General features: G+C 43.1%; 1 protein-coding gene across 3 annotated transcripts in view; it reads left to right on the forward strand.

Annotated features, from left to right (window-relative positions):
* Nucleotides 1-17,325, forward strand: part of LOC135541999 (ethanolamine kinase 1-like) — a 37,294-nt gene extending 19,969 nt beyond the window's left edge. For 2 of the 3 annotated variants that reach the window (XM_064968552.1, XM_064968554.1), the window contains 4 exons: nucleotides 817-959; nucleotides 11,556-11,875; nucleotides 12,001-12,074; nucleotides 12,630-17,325. In XM_064968552.1, the coding sequence (XP_064824624.1) occupies nucleotides 817-959; nucleotides 11,556-11,875; nucleotides 12,001-12,074; nucleotides 12,630-12,702 (610 nt within the window). In that variant the 3' untranslated portion in view covers nucleotides 12,703-17,325. The remainder of the gene's footprint in view (nucleotides 1-816; nucleotides 960-11,555; nucleotides 11,876-12,000; nucleotides 12,075-12,629) is intronic. The other variant, XM_064968553.1, reaches the window with a different exon arrangement.
* Nucleotides 17,326-17,760: the final 435 nt, after the last annotated feature.

The raw sequence follows: 17,760 nt of genomic DNA on the forward strand, positions 1-17,760 counted from the left end.
AATCAAAAAGACAGGTCGAACTTAATTTAGCCAATAAATGTTTAAACAGAATGGAGAAAAAAACACATTTAGCATATTTAAAGAACTGGTTTAGATTAATGCAATGATAGTTATAACAATGAAGGCCTACAATGATCGTTATAATTTGTTTTAGCATTTTTATTACTCTATGAAAACATTTTTAAAAAGTAAAGAAATTTCATCCTACTGTACCTGAATAGCGAGTTGCACACTAGCTTGCATTTTGCTGCGCCAACATTCTTATCTTAGTTCACTACAATATTGAAACTTGTCCATACGGGGGAGATTCCCCTTCGAGACTTTTCACGATAGGCATACTCTAACTTTAATTTTACGTCCGTGAAAAGGCCTCCATCTTCACAATCAACAGTAGCTCAACGCTCCTCTCTTGCTCTCTCTCTCTCTCCTCAGCAGCAGGCTCATTCATGTAAGACAACCCGCAAGGAGTGAGAGAATGGTGCTGATGTGCAAAATTGGGATGTATGCACCTCTGGCTACAATTGTATTAGTTGGCTGCACTCCCTGTCTGATTTGAAAATCTACCCTTTTGAGAGAGACTAGTGTGTGTCTGTTTTTGCTCATTCTACAAAGTCCCATGCTCTGTTGGTCCAACAACACTGTCTACACTTTGGTGAAAACTTGGCAAAGCTATTTCAGTCACTCTAAATAGGGCCAACTTACTGTTGTTTTTATTTAACAATGAACATGGTGTCCTCGACAACAGTCACAGGGAGGAAACGGAGTCACTGATGTTAGTCTGAAAATGTGGACTCCCCCCACCACCCCTCTCTCTAGGATCCAGCAGGAGGTGCCCAGCCAGGCGGTGTTGGAGCAGGAGATGGTGTGGATGAAGGAGCACTTGTCAAAGCTGGGCTCTCCTGTGGTGCTCTGTCACAATGACCTGCTCTGCAAGAACATCATCCACAACAGCAAAGAGGGTGAGTTGGTTACAGCAACTTTAGAACATCATCCACAACAGCAAAGAGGGTGAGTTGGTTACAGCAACGTTAGAACATCATCCAGTCAAGGTCAAGGACCTCTATCACTGTATTTTTATCATTTTTGACAGTATTTTGTTCTTGAATAATACATTCTAAATTTGCAAATTGAGTAGTGCATGAGGCTAGGGTGGCAATACATACATTCTAAGGGATTTACATGGATCTTTCTCCATTCTGACTGTTTTACAGTGCATTCGGAAAGTTTTCACACCCCTTGGCTTTTTCCACATTTTGTTATGTTACAGCCTTATTCTAAAATTGATTAAATTGTTTTTTCCTCATCAATCTACACACAATACCCCATAATGACAAAGCAAAAACCGGTTTTTAGACATTTTAGCTAATGTATCATTTAAAAATTACCTTATTAACATGAGTATTCAGACCCTTTGCTATGAGACTCTAAATTGAGCTAAGCTTCATCCTGTTTCCACTCATCATCCTTGACAACTTTCTACAACTTGTTTGGAGTCCACCTGTGGTAAATACAAATCATGACCAATCAAATGAAAAGGCACACACCTGTCTATATAAGGTCCCACAGTTGATAGTGCATGTCAGAGCATAAACCAAGCCATGAGGTCGAAGGAATTGTCCCTAGAGCCCCCGAGACAGGTTTATGTCGAGGCACCGAGCTCCAGAGTTCCTCTGTGGAGATGGTTGTCCTTCTTGAAGGTTCTCCCATCTCTGCAGCACTCCAACAATCAGGCCTTTTATGATAGTGGCCAGACCGAAGCCACTCTTCAGTAAAAGGCACATGACAGCCCGCTTGGAGTTTGCCAAAAGGCAAAGATTCTCTGGTCTGATTGAACTCTTTGACCTGAATACCAAGCGTCACGTCTGGAGAAAACCCCTACTCCCCTACTGGGAGGCTAGTCAGTATCAAGGGAAAGATTAACTGAGCAAAGTACAGAGCGATCTTTGAGGAAAACCTGCTCCAGAGAGCTCAGGACCTCAGACTGGGGCAAAGGTTCACCTTCCAACAGGACAACGACCCTGAGCACACAGCCAAGACAACGCAGGAGTGGCTTTGGGACAAGTCTCTGAATGTCCTTGAGGGGCCCAGCCAGAGCCCAGACTTGAACCCGCTCAAACATCTCTGGAGAGACCTGAAAATAGCTGTGCAGCAACACTCTCCATCCAACCTGACAGAGCTTGCGAGGTTCTGCAGAGAATGGGAGAAACTCACCAAATACAGGTGTGCCAAGCTTGCAGCATCTTACCCAAGAAGAGTCGAGACTGTAGTTGCTGCCACAGGTGCTTCAACATGTTTTTATATATATATATATATATATATATATGCTAACATTTCTAAAACCTGTTTTTGCTTTGCAATTATAGGGTATTGTATATAGATTGATTGGGGGGGGGTCAATTTTAATCAATTTTAGAACAAGGCTGTAATGTAACAACATTTGGAAAAAGTAAAGGGGTCTGAATACTTTCTGAATGCACCGTTCAATTAAACTTTAACCAAATTTTTGGGGGACATTTTCACCAATTTCTGCGTTTCCTGTGCTCATTTAAGACAATTTCCACACTGCCACATAGGACTGCACAATATTGGCTAAATATCTAGGCATTATTTTTAACCAAATGTTGCAGTTGTGATTTGACTTGCAATTTAGATCAAAACACTTGGGTGAACAGTTGGGATCATGAAAATAGAATGATTATAATGATATAGTTAAATTATACTAGTGGGCACTTTTAATACAGTGTTTGACATGGCAATGAATGAAAATGCCAGGGAGGAGTTATTGTAACAGGGTAGGAAATGGTGTTTCCTAGGGGATCCTATAATCTTTGGCTTCATTAAATTTCTCTTAGTTATTTCATGTAGCTAACACATTCATGCTTTGTCTAATCCTCTTTGGTTTTCGAAGATACTGTTGCAAAAACAACATGCTGATTTAGGCCTGCATCATCATTGGTATCAGATTGGCTACGTTTGCTCTGACTGTTCATTTTATTAGCTAGCTAACGAGCTATTAGCATTAGTGGCTAACACAATTTAGCCACAAATTGTTAAGAAAATACAAACTAGCAATTTACAGAAGTAAGAAACAAACTAATAGTGTAATTTATAGAACTCTAGTGGATTTATATTAACTCTTTAGAGCCCATAGCGGCCGACAATGGCTTTTCTTTCAATTACTATAAAGGCCGCAAATGGCCTTGTTTTTCGAACAATACTATCTGTGTCAATATCGCAAAATGAACGTGCCTTCAACCTGTTGTCGTATTCGCGTGGCTGTTGTCATCAACCAGAAACAGGGTATGCTGTCATTTGAATTTTTCAACGTAAAAAAATAATAATAATGATGGTGCAGAAGTGGTCGACTTTTCACTGTGAAAAACGCTGTCTCTTTGTTGGTTAGTGGTACGGATTCGGACACATCCTTGCACTTTGAAAGCGTAAACAGCAGATATATGTTTGATGCTGTGAAACTTGGGGAATGGCTCTCAGATAACTTGGTTGGTACAGGTTAAAACCGCAGCGGTGGAGCTCAAATAATGTGGACCAAAAGTATGTGGACACCTTCTCGTCAAACATTTAATTCCAAAATCATGGGCAATAATATGGAGTTGCCCCCCCCTCCCCCCTTGCTGCTATACCGGCCTCCACTCTTCTGGGGAGGCTTTCAGCTAGATGTTGGAACATTACTGCGGGACTTGCTTCCATTCAGCCACGAGCATTGGTGAGGTTGGGCACTGATGTTGAGCGATTAGGCCTGGCTCACAGTCGGCGTTCCAATTCATCCCAAATGTGTTCGATGGGTTTGAGGTCAGGGCTCTGTGCAGGCCAGTCAAGTTCTTCCACATGGACCTCGCTTTGTGCAAGGGGACATTGTCATGCTGAAACAGGAAAGGGCCTTCCCCAAACTGTTGCCACAAAGTTGGAAGCACAGAATTGCCTAGAATGTCATTGTATGCGGTAGCATTAAGATTTTCCTTCACCGGTACTGAGGGGACTAGCCCGAACCATTATTCCTCCTCCGCCAAACTTTACAGTTGGCACTGTGCATTGAGGCAGGTAGCGTTACATCCGCCAAACCCAGATTCATCTGTCGGACTGCCAGATCGTGAAGCATGATTCTTCACTCCATAGAATGTGTTTCCACTGCTCCAGAGTCCAATGGAGGCAATCTTAACACCACTCCAGCCGACACTTGGCATTGCGCATGGTGATCTTAGGCTTGTTTGCGGCTGTTCTGCCATGGGCACCCTTTTCATGAAGCTCCCATTGAACAGTTCATTTTGAAATAGTCTCTGAATTGTTGTTTACATTTGTACATTGACAACTATTCTTACTTGTGTAATAATCAAATAGCCTACTTTGTGTGGGTTTTGAAATCATTTCTGAATATTGTCCTCTGGTACATTTCGGATGTTTTTTTATATTTTAATGTAAATAATACGTATAAGTATAATATATTACACAAGTATAATATATTATACTTAGGACATTTTGAGTGAGTATGTGAATGTGGTGTCATTAAAGTAGAGGTTGTGCTCTTAAACTAAGTTAACTTGTAATTTGTTCTTTGTTTTAGAGCTACGGCTGTTTTTGAAATGTTTGAAAAAATTAGCTCTATCTTGGAAATTCACAGTATAGCAATATTCTAGAATTCTACTGTGGTCTAAAGGGGTAAGACCTAAAGTGGAAACAGCATCATTGTCATCAACATTGTAGCATATGTTGCATTGACCATGCAGACTGAACACAAGTGTCTCATGGTCGAGCAAAAACAAATGTGCGCCTTGAGTGACTGGGCGGGGCTCGGTCTGTGGAAAGCAGCATGGAGGGAAAGAACTCAAGTAGTGGAGTAAATAAAATAAAAAAGACTTTACACACAGAGTATCACATTTAACAAACTATTTAAATACCATTACAGAAGGTAAAGTAAAAACTTAAACCGGTCCATGTATTGGTATTTATTAGGATCCCCATTAGCTGCTGAAACATCTACTCTTCCTGGGGTCCACGTGAAATAATATATAGTACAGAACATTATTAGTCAATGCACTGTATGTAGTTCAGTCCTTCAAAGTATTCAGACCCCTTGAGTTTCAAATTTTTTTGTTACGTTACAGCTGTATTCTAAAATGGATTCAATTGTTTCTGTTCCTTGTCAATTTGCACACAATACTCCATAATGACAAAGCAAAAAACAGGTTATTTTAGAAATTGTGGCAAATGTATTAAAAATAAAGAACTGAAATACATATTTACATAAGTATTCAGACGCTTTACTCAATACTCTGTTGAAGCACCTTTGGCAGGGATTACAGACTCAAGTCTTCTTGGGTTTGATGCTACAAGCTAGGCTAACCTGTATTTGGGGAGTTTCTCCCATTCTTCTCTGCAGATCCGCTCAAGCTCTATCAGTTTGGATGGGGAGTGTCGCTGCACAGCTATGTCTCCAGAGTTCAATCGGGTTCAAGTCTGGGCTCTGGCTGGGCCACTCAAGGACATTGAGACTTGTCCCGAAGCGACTCGTGCGTTGTCTTGGCTGTGTACTTAGGTTTGTTGTTCTGTTAGATTGGGGCGGCAGTTAACTTTCCGAGGTCCTGAGCACTCTGGAGCAGGTTTTCATCAAGAATCTCTCTGTACTTTGCTCCGTTCATCATTCCCTCGGTCCTAACGAGTCTCCCAGTCCCTGCTGCTGAAAAATATCCCCACAGCATGATGCTGCCACCATACTTCACCATAGGGATGGTGCCATGTTTCCTCCAGACGTGACACTTGGCATTCCGGCCAAAGAGTTCAATCTTGGTTTCATCAGACCACAGAATCTTGTTTCTCATGGTCTGAGAGTCCTTTAGGTGCCCTTTGGCAAACTCCAAGCGGGCTGTTATGTGCCTTTTGCTGAGGAGTGGCTTCCGTTCTACCATAAAGGCCTGATTGGTGGAGTGCTGCAGAGATGGTTGTTTTTCTGGAAGGTTCTCCCATCTCTGGAGCTCTGTCAAAGTGACCATCGGGTTCTTGGTCACCTCCCTGATGAAAGCCCTTCTTGAATTAACTACAGATGGACTCCAAGTTGTAGAAACATCTCAAGGATGATCAATGGAAACAGGATGCATCTGAGCTTAATTTTTAGTCTCGGAGCAAAGGGTCTGAATACTTAAATAATGTATTTAAAAAAAAAAAAAACATAATTTAATCCATTTTAGAATACGGCTTTAACGTAACAAAGTGGAAAAGGGAAAGGGGTCTGTGTTAAAATAGGCAATTATTTTTGTCCTTTTCTGGGTTGCTTGTTTGTTTCTGAGAGGCTGATCCGAGGGACACATGTCAGTGACATTTACATTTGAGTCAATGGTACTGGGTGGGCTGCCCACAGCGGGCTTCTTCCTAAGGCAGACAGTTTCAGTGCAAACTGTGGAATTCATTTCTATATGCATGTGATTATTGCAGATAATACCCTCGGCGCTACCAGTTAAAGGAACATAGATTAGGTTACTTACATTCACTGCACTTCTATTTCTCTGGGATATAATACGATTTCCATGTCCTCTGTTGCTTATTATGACAGGGTGGACTGGAACGCTACCAAACCCAGACCGTCAGTCTCTTGAGCAGTTCGCTATGTTGATGGAACCCCTGCGATAAGGGTGAATCCCATCTTTTAAAGATTGTTGGTTGCTCCCACAGCAAGTCAAATTCGTCACGAAAGGAGACATTCCTGTCTTTGCAGAGTTTCTTCAGGAACTTGTTTAGGGCAGCTAGGCGGCTGTAATGTTCCAAACCCCTTCTATAGCATGGCAGGGGGCTAGAGATTAATGTTCTCTTCCCTTTGCAAACAAGGATGTTCAAGAGAAAGTTGTAGTCCTCCTTCAATTCTTCAGATTGCCGAAAGCGAATTACATTAAATCCAACTTTGGTGCCAATAGTAGAGTAGCTGGCTAGAACTGCTTGCAGGAGGAAGTTGTCTTGGACACGGGCGCCTGGGTAACAATGGACCTTGGTCTGCCCACAGGCCGCAAGCAGGACAAAATCTCTCCATTGAGCTGCCCAAGACGGTGGTGGTCATGATGGAATAAAATGGGGAAGGAAGAGGGGGAACCGAATGGGCCTGCCTCTGGCAGGGGGGAGGAGGTTTGCTTCGACTCTTGCCAGCCTGACTCAACGCACATATACCAGTAGCAGCGGATGGTGTCGGGATCCTCGGGGAGGTGGAGGAGGGCCCAAGACCTTGCTTCCTTTGGTCAGTGACCGGCTGAGCTGTGGAGGAGAGTGCCCCTGGACGGCTGCTGGCGTACACCATCAATACCGCTGTATATAGTAAAATACAGTATACTGCCTAGCACAAGATGGGATGAAACAATTCACAATAGGCATTAGTCCCTGGTTCAAATGTTTAAGATAGGCCCCAAAGCAACGCAAATGTAGCATGTATCGGTCAGGAAATCTATTCAAGCGTTATGAATCGCCGGTTCACAAATGTTTTGTTCAAATTCCTTTATTTCTACCTTCTGAAAATACCACTCATCATTTGTGACAACTGCATCCTCTCCTTCACTTTGGAACTAAGCATGTAATTATGTTAGACAGTCATTTTGCAAACCAAACAAACCCAGGCAATATCAGTAGCCTAATCAAACTGCCAAAGGTGCTTCAACTGTGCCTACTCCTGATCTGGCACATCTGCAAGTCCTCTTCAGCATTCAAATGTTAGTCAAATGGGGGCCTACCGAGTAGCGCAGCGGTCTAAGGAACTGCAGTGCTTGAGGCATCATTAAAGATCCGGGTTCAATCCCGGGATGTCGCAGCCGGCCGCGACCAGGTGACCCTAGAGGTGACACACAATTGGCCCAGTGTCGTCCGGGTTAGGGTAGGGTTTGGCCGGCCGGGATGTCCTTGTCCTATAACGCTCTAGCTCCTCCTGACGCATGCACGCTCACACGGTTGCCAGTTGTGCAATGCTTCCTCCGACACATTGGTGCTGCTGGTTTCTGGGTTAAGTGGGATAGCCCCCTTTTTTCAGTTTTTGCCTAAAATGACATACCCAAATCTAACTGCCTGTGGCAAGGATATGTATATTCTTGGTACCACTTAAGAGGAAACGTGAATTGAATGTAGGAGAATATAACACAATAGATCTGGTAGAAGAAAATTCAAAGAAAGAAAACTATTTTTTTCCCCCCTACCACCATCTTTGAAATGCAACAGAAAGATCCCAGTTCTAGCAATCACTCTGGAAAACCACACTACAGACTGATCCAACTTTGATGTAATGTAAAACAAGTCAAAATGAGGCTCAGTAGTGTGTGTGGCCTCCACGTGCCTGTATGACAACGCCTGGGCATGCTCCTGATGAGGTGGCGGATGGTCTCCTGAGGGATCTCCTCCCAGACCTGGACTAATGCATCTGCCAACTCCTGGACAGTCTGTGGTGCAACGTGGCGTTGGTGGATGGAGCGAGACATGATGTCCCAGATGTGCTCAATTGGATTCAGGTCTGGGGAACGGTCGGGCCAGTCCATCGCATCATTGCCTTCCTCTTGCAGGAACTGCTGACACACTCCAGCCATATGAGGTCTAGCATTGTCTTGCATTAGGAGGAACCCAGGGCCAACCGCACCAGCATATGGCCTCACAAGGGCTCTGAGGATCTCATCTCGGTACCTAATGGCAGTCAGGCTACCTCTGGCGAGCACATGGAGGGCTGTGCGGCCCCCCAAAGAAATGCCACCCCACACCATGACTGACCCACCGCCAAACCGGTCATGCTGGAGGATGTTGCAGGCAGCAGAACATTTTCCACGGCGTCTCCAGACTGTCACGTCTGTCACGTGCTCAGTGTGAATCTGCTTTCATCTGTGAAGAGCACAGGGCGCCAGTGTCGAATTTGCCAATCTTGGTGTTCTCTGGCAAGTGCCAAACGTCCTGCACGGTGTTGGGCTGTAAGCACAACCCCCACCTGTTGACATCGGGCCCTCATACCACCCTCATGGAGTCTGTTTCTGACCGTTTGAGCAGACACTTCTCAGTTGCTTCTTTAAAATCAGCACAACAGTTTTCAGCTGTGCTAAACATAATTGCAAAAGCGTTTTCTAATGATCAATTAGCCTTTTAAAATAAACTTTGATTAGCAAACACCACGTGCCATTGGAACGCAGGAGTGATGGTTGCTGATAATTGGCCTCCATACGCCTATGTAGATATTCCATAAAAAATCTGCCGTTTCCAGCTACAATAGTCATTTACAACATTAACAATGTCTACACTGTATTTCTGATCAATTTCATGCTATTTTAATGAACAAAAAAAATGAGGACATGTTTTGTAAAATTACTTGCGCAATATTAGGCTTTATTAGTTGTGACAACCAATGTAATTTGCAAGGTAACATTTTATCAAATGCGCTGTTAAATGGTGTTTTACCAGAATAAAGTAGCATACCGCCGGAGAGACCACTCTCATATGGCTTTAGGTAGGCAACATGCTGATTGGGGCTATTTTATTTTATTTTGATCAGGTTCACCATCTACAGTAGTTTTGGTAGTTTAGCTTGAAACAATTGGTGTATATGGCAATTTTTTGATTAACAGGGTGAATCACTTTTGCTACCCGCAATGCATGGTCGAAGTGGGAGGAGAAGCGGTCTAAAACATTAGATTATGGGTGAAATCCAAAATTGTGCTATAGATTCATTGGCTTAGTCTTAGGTCATTTTTTTAACACTTAATCTGCAAAAATAACTAATACTGAGCAAAAATATAAATGCAACAATTTCAAAGATTTTACTGAGTTACAGTTCATAAGAAAACCAGTCAATTAAAATAAATAAATTAGGCCCCAATCTATGGATTTCACATGAATGGGAATACAGCTGGTAACAGATACCTTTAAAAAAAAGGTAGGGGCGTGGATCAGAAAAACAGTCCGTATCTGGTGTGTTCACATCTCCTTGATATGGTTGTTGTTTGTGGCCTGTGGAATGTTGTCACACTCTTCTTCAATGGCTGTGCGAAGTTGCTAGATATTGGTGGGAACTGGAACGCGCTGTCGTACACGTCAAGCCAGAGCATCCCAAACATACTCAATGGGTGACATGTCTAGTGAGTATGCAGGCCATGGAAGAACTGGGACATTTTAAGCTTCCAGGAATTGTGTACAGAGCCTTTTGACATGGGGCCGTGCATTATCATGCTGAAACGTGATGGCGGCGGATGAATGTCACGACAGTGGGCCTCAGGATCTCGTCACATTTTAGTGGCCTGTTATTGTCCCCGGCACAAGGTTTACCTGTGTAATGATCATGCTGTTAAATCAGCTTCTTGATATGCCACATCTGTCAGGTGGATGGATTATCTTGGCAATGGAGAAATGCTCACTAACAGGGATGTAAAACTTTGCACAAATTGTTTTGCAAAATAATCTTTTGTTTGTATGGAACGTTTCAGGGATATTTTATTTCAGCTCATGAACCATGGGACCAACACTTTACATGTTGCAATTATATTTTTGTTCAGTATAATTAGTGGGTGATTTCAGAATGTGGGGGATGGGGTGGTAGTTGGCCAGTTTCCTATATGGCGTAGCTCAGGTACCCACATACACCATAGACAAATACATCACATACAGTACCAGTCAAAGGTTTGGACACACCTACTCATTCAAGGGTTTCATCATAGCGCTTGATGGTTTTTTGCAACTGCGCTTTCAAAGTTCTTTTAATTTTCCACTTTGACTGACCTTCATGTCTTAAAGTAATGATGGAATGTTGTTTCTCTTTGCTTATTTGAGCTGTCCTTGCCATAATATGGACTTGGTCTTTTACCAAATAGGGCTATCTTCTGTATACCACCCCTACCCTGTCACAGCACAACAGATTGGCTCAAACGCATTAAGGAACGAAATTCCACATATTAACTTTTAACAAGGCACACCTGTTAATTGAAATGCATTTCAGGTGACTATATCATGAAGCTGGTTGAGAGAATGCCAAGAGTGTGCAAAGCTGTTATCAAGGTAAAGGGTGGCTACTTTGTAGAATCTCAAATATAAAATATATGTTGATTTAACACTTTTTTTTTTCTTTTGGTTGCTACATGATTCCATATGTGTGTTTTCATAGTTTTGATGTCTTCACTATTATTCTACAATGTAGAAATAGTCCAAATAAAAACCCTTGAATGAGCTGGTGTGTCCAAACTTTGACTAGTACTGTGTACACACACACACACACACACACACACAATTCAGCTCAGAGAGGCTCATTAGCAGAAGATTTTAATTTGGAATTGAAAATTATTTATGTAATGTTTGCATCGTATTGCATCATACCGAATCACATTGGTTTAGTTTCTAACTAAAACGTATGGCATCGGAGCCCATGTATCTAGATATGTATTGAATCGTCTTCAAAAGGGAAGATGCACGTTTCTAGTAGAACACGGTCATCCATAACTGCAAAGGGTCACATCTTGGAAAAAAGCCAGTAATTTTCCAGTGTTGGACAACATATTAGTAAAAATTTGTAACATTATCACATTTTCTTTCCATCCTCTTTTTTTCTCCAGGCCATGTCCGGTTCATAGACTATGAATACTCTAGTTACAACTATCAGGCCTTTGACATTGGGAACCACTTCAACGAGTTTGCAGGTAAGAAGAGATACATAGGCTGTATCTTAGTCATGACATGTACTGTACACCATATATTGATATGTGTGTGTTCAGGTATGAGTGAGCTGGACTATGGGCTGTATCCTAGCCGTGAGATGCAGCTGGAGTGGCTGCGTGTGTATCTGCAGGCGTACAAGGAGTCCACTAAGAAAGGAGAGGAGGTCAGCGACAGAGAGCTCGAGACTCTCTACGTACAGGTCAACAAGTTTGCCCTGGTGAGGAACACACTGTCACTCACACCACTGTGGTCACTGCTCCCTCTCTTTCAAACACACACACACGTGTGTGTTAGTACTGGGCTGATCAGTTTGGTCCTGTCTAACCATTGACCTCTCTTTAGGCGTCACACTTCTTCTGGGGCTTCTGGGCACTCATCCAGGCCAAGTACTCCTCCATAAATTTTGACTTCCTGGGGTAAGTGCATGTGTGTTATGATCCCTTCTTAAAATCTGTTGGTTGGCCTGTCTGCCTGTGTTGCATGTGAGTGAAAGGGAGCTCTTACTGTGAAAGACATACCAAAACTCAGTCAGTCTGTTGTAGAGCAATCTCCACTACACACTGTTTCCACACAGTGAGAGATTGAAAGGGGAGTAAGCGCCTGTGGAAATAGTGAGAAAGGAGCAGTTGATTAGAGAGAGAACTGTCTTGTCCCTGCTTCCCCAAGGGACCTGCAGAGATGTAACTGACCCACAGGCTGGTGGTTTGAGTGTCTGCAACCCAATCCGTCCTGCAGTGACGACAGAACTGCCCCCCGGTCGCTCTTTGCCCCTGCCTGTATGAGTGACATATTGCTCAGACAGTTTAGCAGCTAGTCAATGGGATCTGTCTGGACTATTGTTAGGGCTGCTATTGGATAGTTTGTGCACTCATTTAGTCAGAATGGGTGTTTAACTTTCTCTTCTGGTCTCTTTCAACATGTTCTTCCTTCCCTCACACTCTTTCTTCTTCCATCTTTTCACTCTCCTTCAGCTATGCTGTGCTGCGTTTCAACCAATACTTCAAGACCAAGCCTGCAGCGATGGCCCTACAGATCCCAGAATGAGAGGGGAATACAAGAGAAGAGGTTCACCGCCACTGACCAGGGGAGCAGACCCACTTTGAGCAGGAGAGGACTGGGATGGGTGACAAGGGTTGGGGTTAATGTTTAGGGCTGAGTATGTGGTTAAGGCAGCGGTGTCAAACTCATTCCATTGAGAGCCTAGTGTATGCTGGTTTTTCCTTTCAATAAAGCCCTAGACAACCAGGTGTGGGAAGTTCTTTACTACTTAGTGACCTTTATTCATCAATCAAGTACAACAGAACAGCGAAAACCTATAGACACTTGGCCCTGGAATGAGTTTGACACTTGTGGGTAATAACATTAAGGGGACAGTGTGGATGGACCCCAACATAAAACACTATTTTATTCCTATTCAACTCAGTCCACCTGTCTCAGCACTCAAGATCCCAATCCGCCACGGTTGGTGTGTTTTCATTTTTTATATTTGATTTATTCTGTGAAGAATTGATTGATCCAGTGAGATTCATTCCCCAGACAGACAGGTAGCTGGAACACTAGTTTTTGTTGCCGGCAGTTATGTATATGTGTGTTTCTGGGTGTACTCTTTGGCTGTCGCTGCTCAAAGCTTGTGCTGTGGGACAGAGGAGGCAGTCATCGTCAACCCCTTAGCTTTGGCACTGATCTAATAGGATTTCTTTTTTGATTTGGTAATGGAAAGACCTTGAAATTAGTGTATATGGTATACATCAAACCTTACAAAAGCGAAACAACAAAAAAAATTGAAAAAAGGGCCCGCAAACTGAGTGAACAGTAACTTGAAGTTTATTCTCTCAGATCCACACAAAGTGGCTATGGGTTGATTTAGTACTGGCAAGTAGTTGATTTTTAGTAAAGGGACCATAAATGTGATGGGAAGAGAGGGGCTAGACAGGACAGTGATATGGTAGTTTAATAAAGTCTGACGGCAGAGCATCTTCAGTGGCCAGGAGCAGCTTTGCGTCACTGATGCTAAACTTTAAACCAGTTCTCCCTCTTAGCCTCTTTTCCACCACTTTAGCTTTTCTGGTTATGGTGACTCGCTCTGTGAGACTCTCCACCCCTCACAGACCATTCGGAAAATCCCAACCTCAATCACCCTTGTCACACCCCTTCTCCCTGCCCCCTCTTTACCCCTCTTCCTCCCCTTTCTCTCTCCTTCTTCTGCCCTATATCGCTTCCTCCTCTCCCCTCTCTCTTGATTGGTTGGGAAGGGACTTTTGCCTGATGTGCACATACTTACTATAACATCCCAACCTCTCCCCACCCCCTATCAAGTTACAACTTCCCTAAAAAGGAGCCAAAACCTTATATAATGAGGTTACTTAAACCTCATTACTGAAACTGTGTGTTAGGTCAGGGCAAATCAAGGCTTCAAAGGGTCTGGGACCAGTAATCCTGGGCTGGTGTTTTTGTTCAGAAGCTTGTCTATGAGGATGTGAGTGAGGTGACCAAGGACAAGACAGCAGGAAGTCCACACTAAGCCAGCAGTCACTTCTCTAGCTGGCATCACGGCACACAGGTCTTTGGAGGGTCGCTGGACCAAATAACTCCAACACCCTTCCTTACCCCAGGCAGCAAGCCCCTCCAGACTTGTTCTGACCTCTCCATCCAGGCATTCAGCCCAAGTTCAGTTTTCTCTATCTGAATTGTTTGCAATTCAGTGCTTTTAAGGGTCACCTTATGTTGGCTCTTTCCTCTCCAACAAGCCCTCTCAGATCAGAGGGTCAACATAAAAAATGGAGAGCCATGTTAAAGTATGGAGATACGGGTAACTGACAAAATAATGGAAATGCTTGTGTAAATGCAGCATATATTGAAAGCATGTGCTTCCACACAGGTGTGGCTCCTGAGTTAATTAAAAAATTAACATTCCATTATGCTTAGGTTGATGCATAAAAAATGGTGGGTAAAGACATTTTGGCCACATGGCTATGCCCCCATAGGATGACAATTCCCCCATCCACAGGTCACAAGTGGTCACTGAATGAGCATGAAAACAATGTAAACCATATGCCATGGCTGTCTGTCACCAGATCTCAACCCAATTAAACACTTATGGGAGATTCTGGAACAGCACCATCAACAAACCACCATCTCATGGAATTTCTAGAGTTACAGACACTTGTAGAATCTATGCTACGGTGCATTGAAGCTGTTCTGGCTCGTGGTGGCCCAACGCCGTATTTAAGACGCTTTATGTTGGTGTTTCCTTTATTTTGGCAGTTACCTGTATATCGGTCCAGCCTGTCCTGTGATTCTTCCAAATTACCACTAGGGGGAGAAAGGGAGTGCTGACCCCTGCATTGCCCTCCCCTGGTTTTCTCCTGTTACTGACGGGGTTAATAATTCACCAGTCTGACAGAGGGGACATCAATCATTCAGCAGACCGTGACACTGTGGCTTACCAGCCTGAGCAGGCCAGGCCCATAACTCTGGCCTGGAGTCAAGAAAGCCCTCTCACCTGTCAGTCACTAACATAAGTTAATAATTTATTATTAGTATTTTTTTTAAACACGATGTTGAAGAGAAGGACTCCCTGCAATTCCAGCCTGGTTGTTATGAGGAGTCACTAGCCTCGCGTGCCAGGCCTCTTTGTTCCCCTAGTAAATGCCAAAATATGTTGTCTGGCAACGTGGTGAGACTGATGAGTCCCTGAGCAGCCTCTTGGTTGGGACAGACTCAGAAGAGCTCACCTTTTTGTCCCTCGTCACCAGCCATACAGGCTGGGAGGGTAGATGGAGTAAAGCCATTGTCACCAACTCCGGTCCTAGTTAGCAACAGTACAGATACTAACACACATGGTTCCACTAATCAACTAATCGGTGTGTTAATGCTGTGCTGGAACAAAAGCCTGCAACTCTCCAGGACCAGGGTTTTTGACCACTGGAGTAGTGTTAATCAGAGCATCCACAACATATAGAAATGCAACAAATGGAATGGAAATGACTCGTACGTAGGATTGGGTCCACTCTATACGGTACATTTCAATCTGCAACATTCCAAACCTTTTACCCCTCTGAGTCAGTGTTTGAGGGTTTTTATGAGAGAGGAGTTGGTTGTGAGAAGAACCTTTTATTGTAGTGTTTCCTAAATGGATGATTGAGGCCAATCCCTCTTGTATGAAGGTTGTAAGACCATTATGGACAGAGACATTACTTTGACAGGCTTTATGTGAGTCACAACTCCCCATCTGCTCTACGTGATATTAGCCAGTAGACCTTGGGTTGAACCGAGAGCTGACAAGTGCTGATTGAAGAGCGCAATGAATTCTTATTTATCGTAAATGTGTATATATGTGAATGTGTTTCCTTTGAATGAACCATAACATTTCAATTGAAACTAAAACTGTATTCTCTTGTTAGGGTGCATCTCGGTGTTGCTTTCATCCTGTGTTTGGTGATTTTTAAGGAGAGATGAGTAGGGGAAGCCACTTTTAGATTGAGACACCATAAGAGTATGAGGAAGATAAGGTGGTTGAGATGTTCTATGCACCAAAGCACTCACTGGGGTCTGTGGTTCCTATTCAGAAGTCACTAGATGGCCAAACACGTTCACTGATCAAGAACGTTTTTGTTTTTTGTTGAATGGTAAATGTTGCAACAGGTATGAATAAGTTGGGATTAATGGTTAAAATCTCATTTGTGATTAGAAAGCAACAACCTACTTCTATCTTTAATAACATGGCCTGATGGTGGTGGTATAAATGAGTGCTTTCTGAATGGTCAATCAACCAAGAATGATCCTGGGTTTCATGGAAATGCGCCCACTTATTGAAGGTTAAGGCTGCTTTTCTATTCTCAACCCTGGCCCCACATTCTGCCCATGACCGTGTTAACTCCCCCAGGCGGATTACAAAGCTTTGGATAAGTGTAAATGGTGGAAACGCCCTCCTGCCTGACACTCCAATCCTCTCAGATCTTTGAGGGCACATGGACGGGAGCGAGTTGAAGAATCGGACCCTACTGTAGGAGTAGCTATATAGTAGTACCATACACTACATCATATGCCTTCCCTGGAAGAGCATTGATTTCCATTAGTATTATTGAGGGTGTCCAAGAAGACGTTGCACACTTGCATTGTCATTCATTAAAGTTAGGTAAGATCCGGAACTGAGGTGTGCGTGCACTAATGTGGGACCTGATTTTGTTATTCCAGCATAGGATATGTGATGGCTATGGAAGGCTTATATCCTGATGGTGGTGTTTTTAGACTAGAAATGTTTAAAGGAGGTATTTATTGGGTGAACCGGTCATTGCATTTCTTTCATAAAAAAAAAAAAATACAGTACATACCAAAATGGTTAGCGTCAAAGCTTGCAGTTCATTTGAAATTAACTTGTGTGAATGTACTATACTGGCTTAACTTGAAAACCCACTGTACAGAACTTGATTTACTTTCTAACTGTTCATTAGAATCTGTAAAAGAGGGCCCAACATTTCAAGATGTATGTAATGTTTGTGCTGGCGTGTGTGGAGTCAGCCACTCCTGAAGAGGACGCTGTAGCATTAAAGGCCAGCGGAGAGGAGACAGGTTGTAAATACTGTGAATCTGTCTAGTGATCCTCCACACTTCTGGGAGAGTCATTTAAGTAAAGTAAATATTTCCATTAAAAAAAACTTGTATCAATGGCAGTTATTCCGTTTCTATACCTAAGAATTTGCTAATAGTATTTTTGAACAATAGCCACCCTGTTCCACTGTTGGAGCTTATTACCCACCACCAAGGTAAAACCATCACCACTCTGTCAGCTGAGATGGGGAAGAGCCAGGGGGGCTCCACTACGGAGGATATCCTCTACTAAAAACACATTCCAATACACAAGACTGCAGCATCCTCACACACTACTGACGCGTTCCAACATCCTCTAGTAAAGTGGCCTCTCGCTGCCCTCAAGACTACAGAGAAAGTGTCCTTTATTTCTCATTTTTATACAGTTGGTTAGTAATTTGTCATAACTGATTATAGCATAAATAGAGGTTGTTTTACTATAGGCCCGGCTGATGAGACTATAAAGCCACCATTTGAAATCCTTATGGATGAAGACAAACCATAAGGACTGGG

The sequence above is a fragment of the Oncorhynchus masou genome, chromosome 6 (assembly GCF_036934945.1).
Source record: "Oncorhynchus masou masou isolate Uvic2021 chromosome 6, UVic_Omas_1.1, whole genome shotgun sequence".
Lineage (NCBI taxonomy): Eukaryota > Metazoa > Chordata > Actinopteri > Salmoniformes > Salmonidae > Oncorhynchus > Oncorhynchus masou.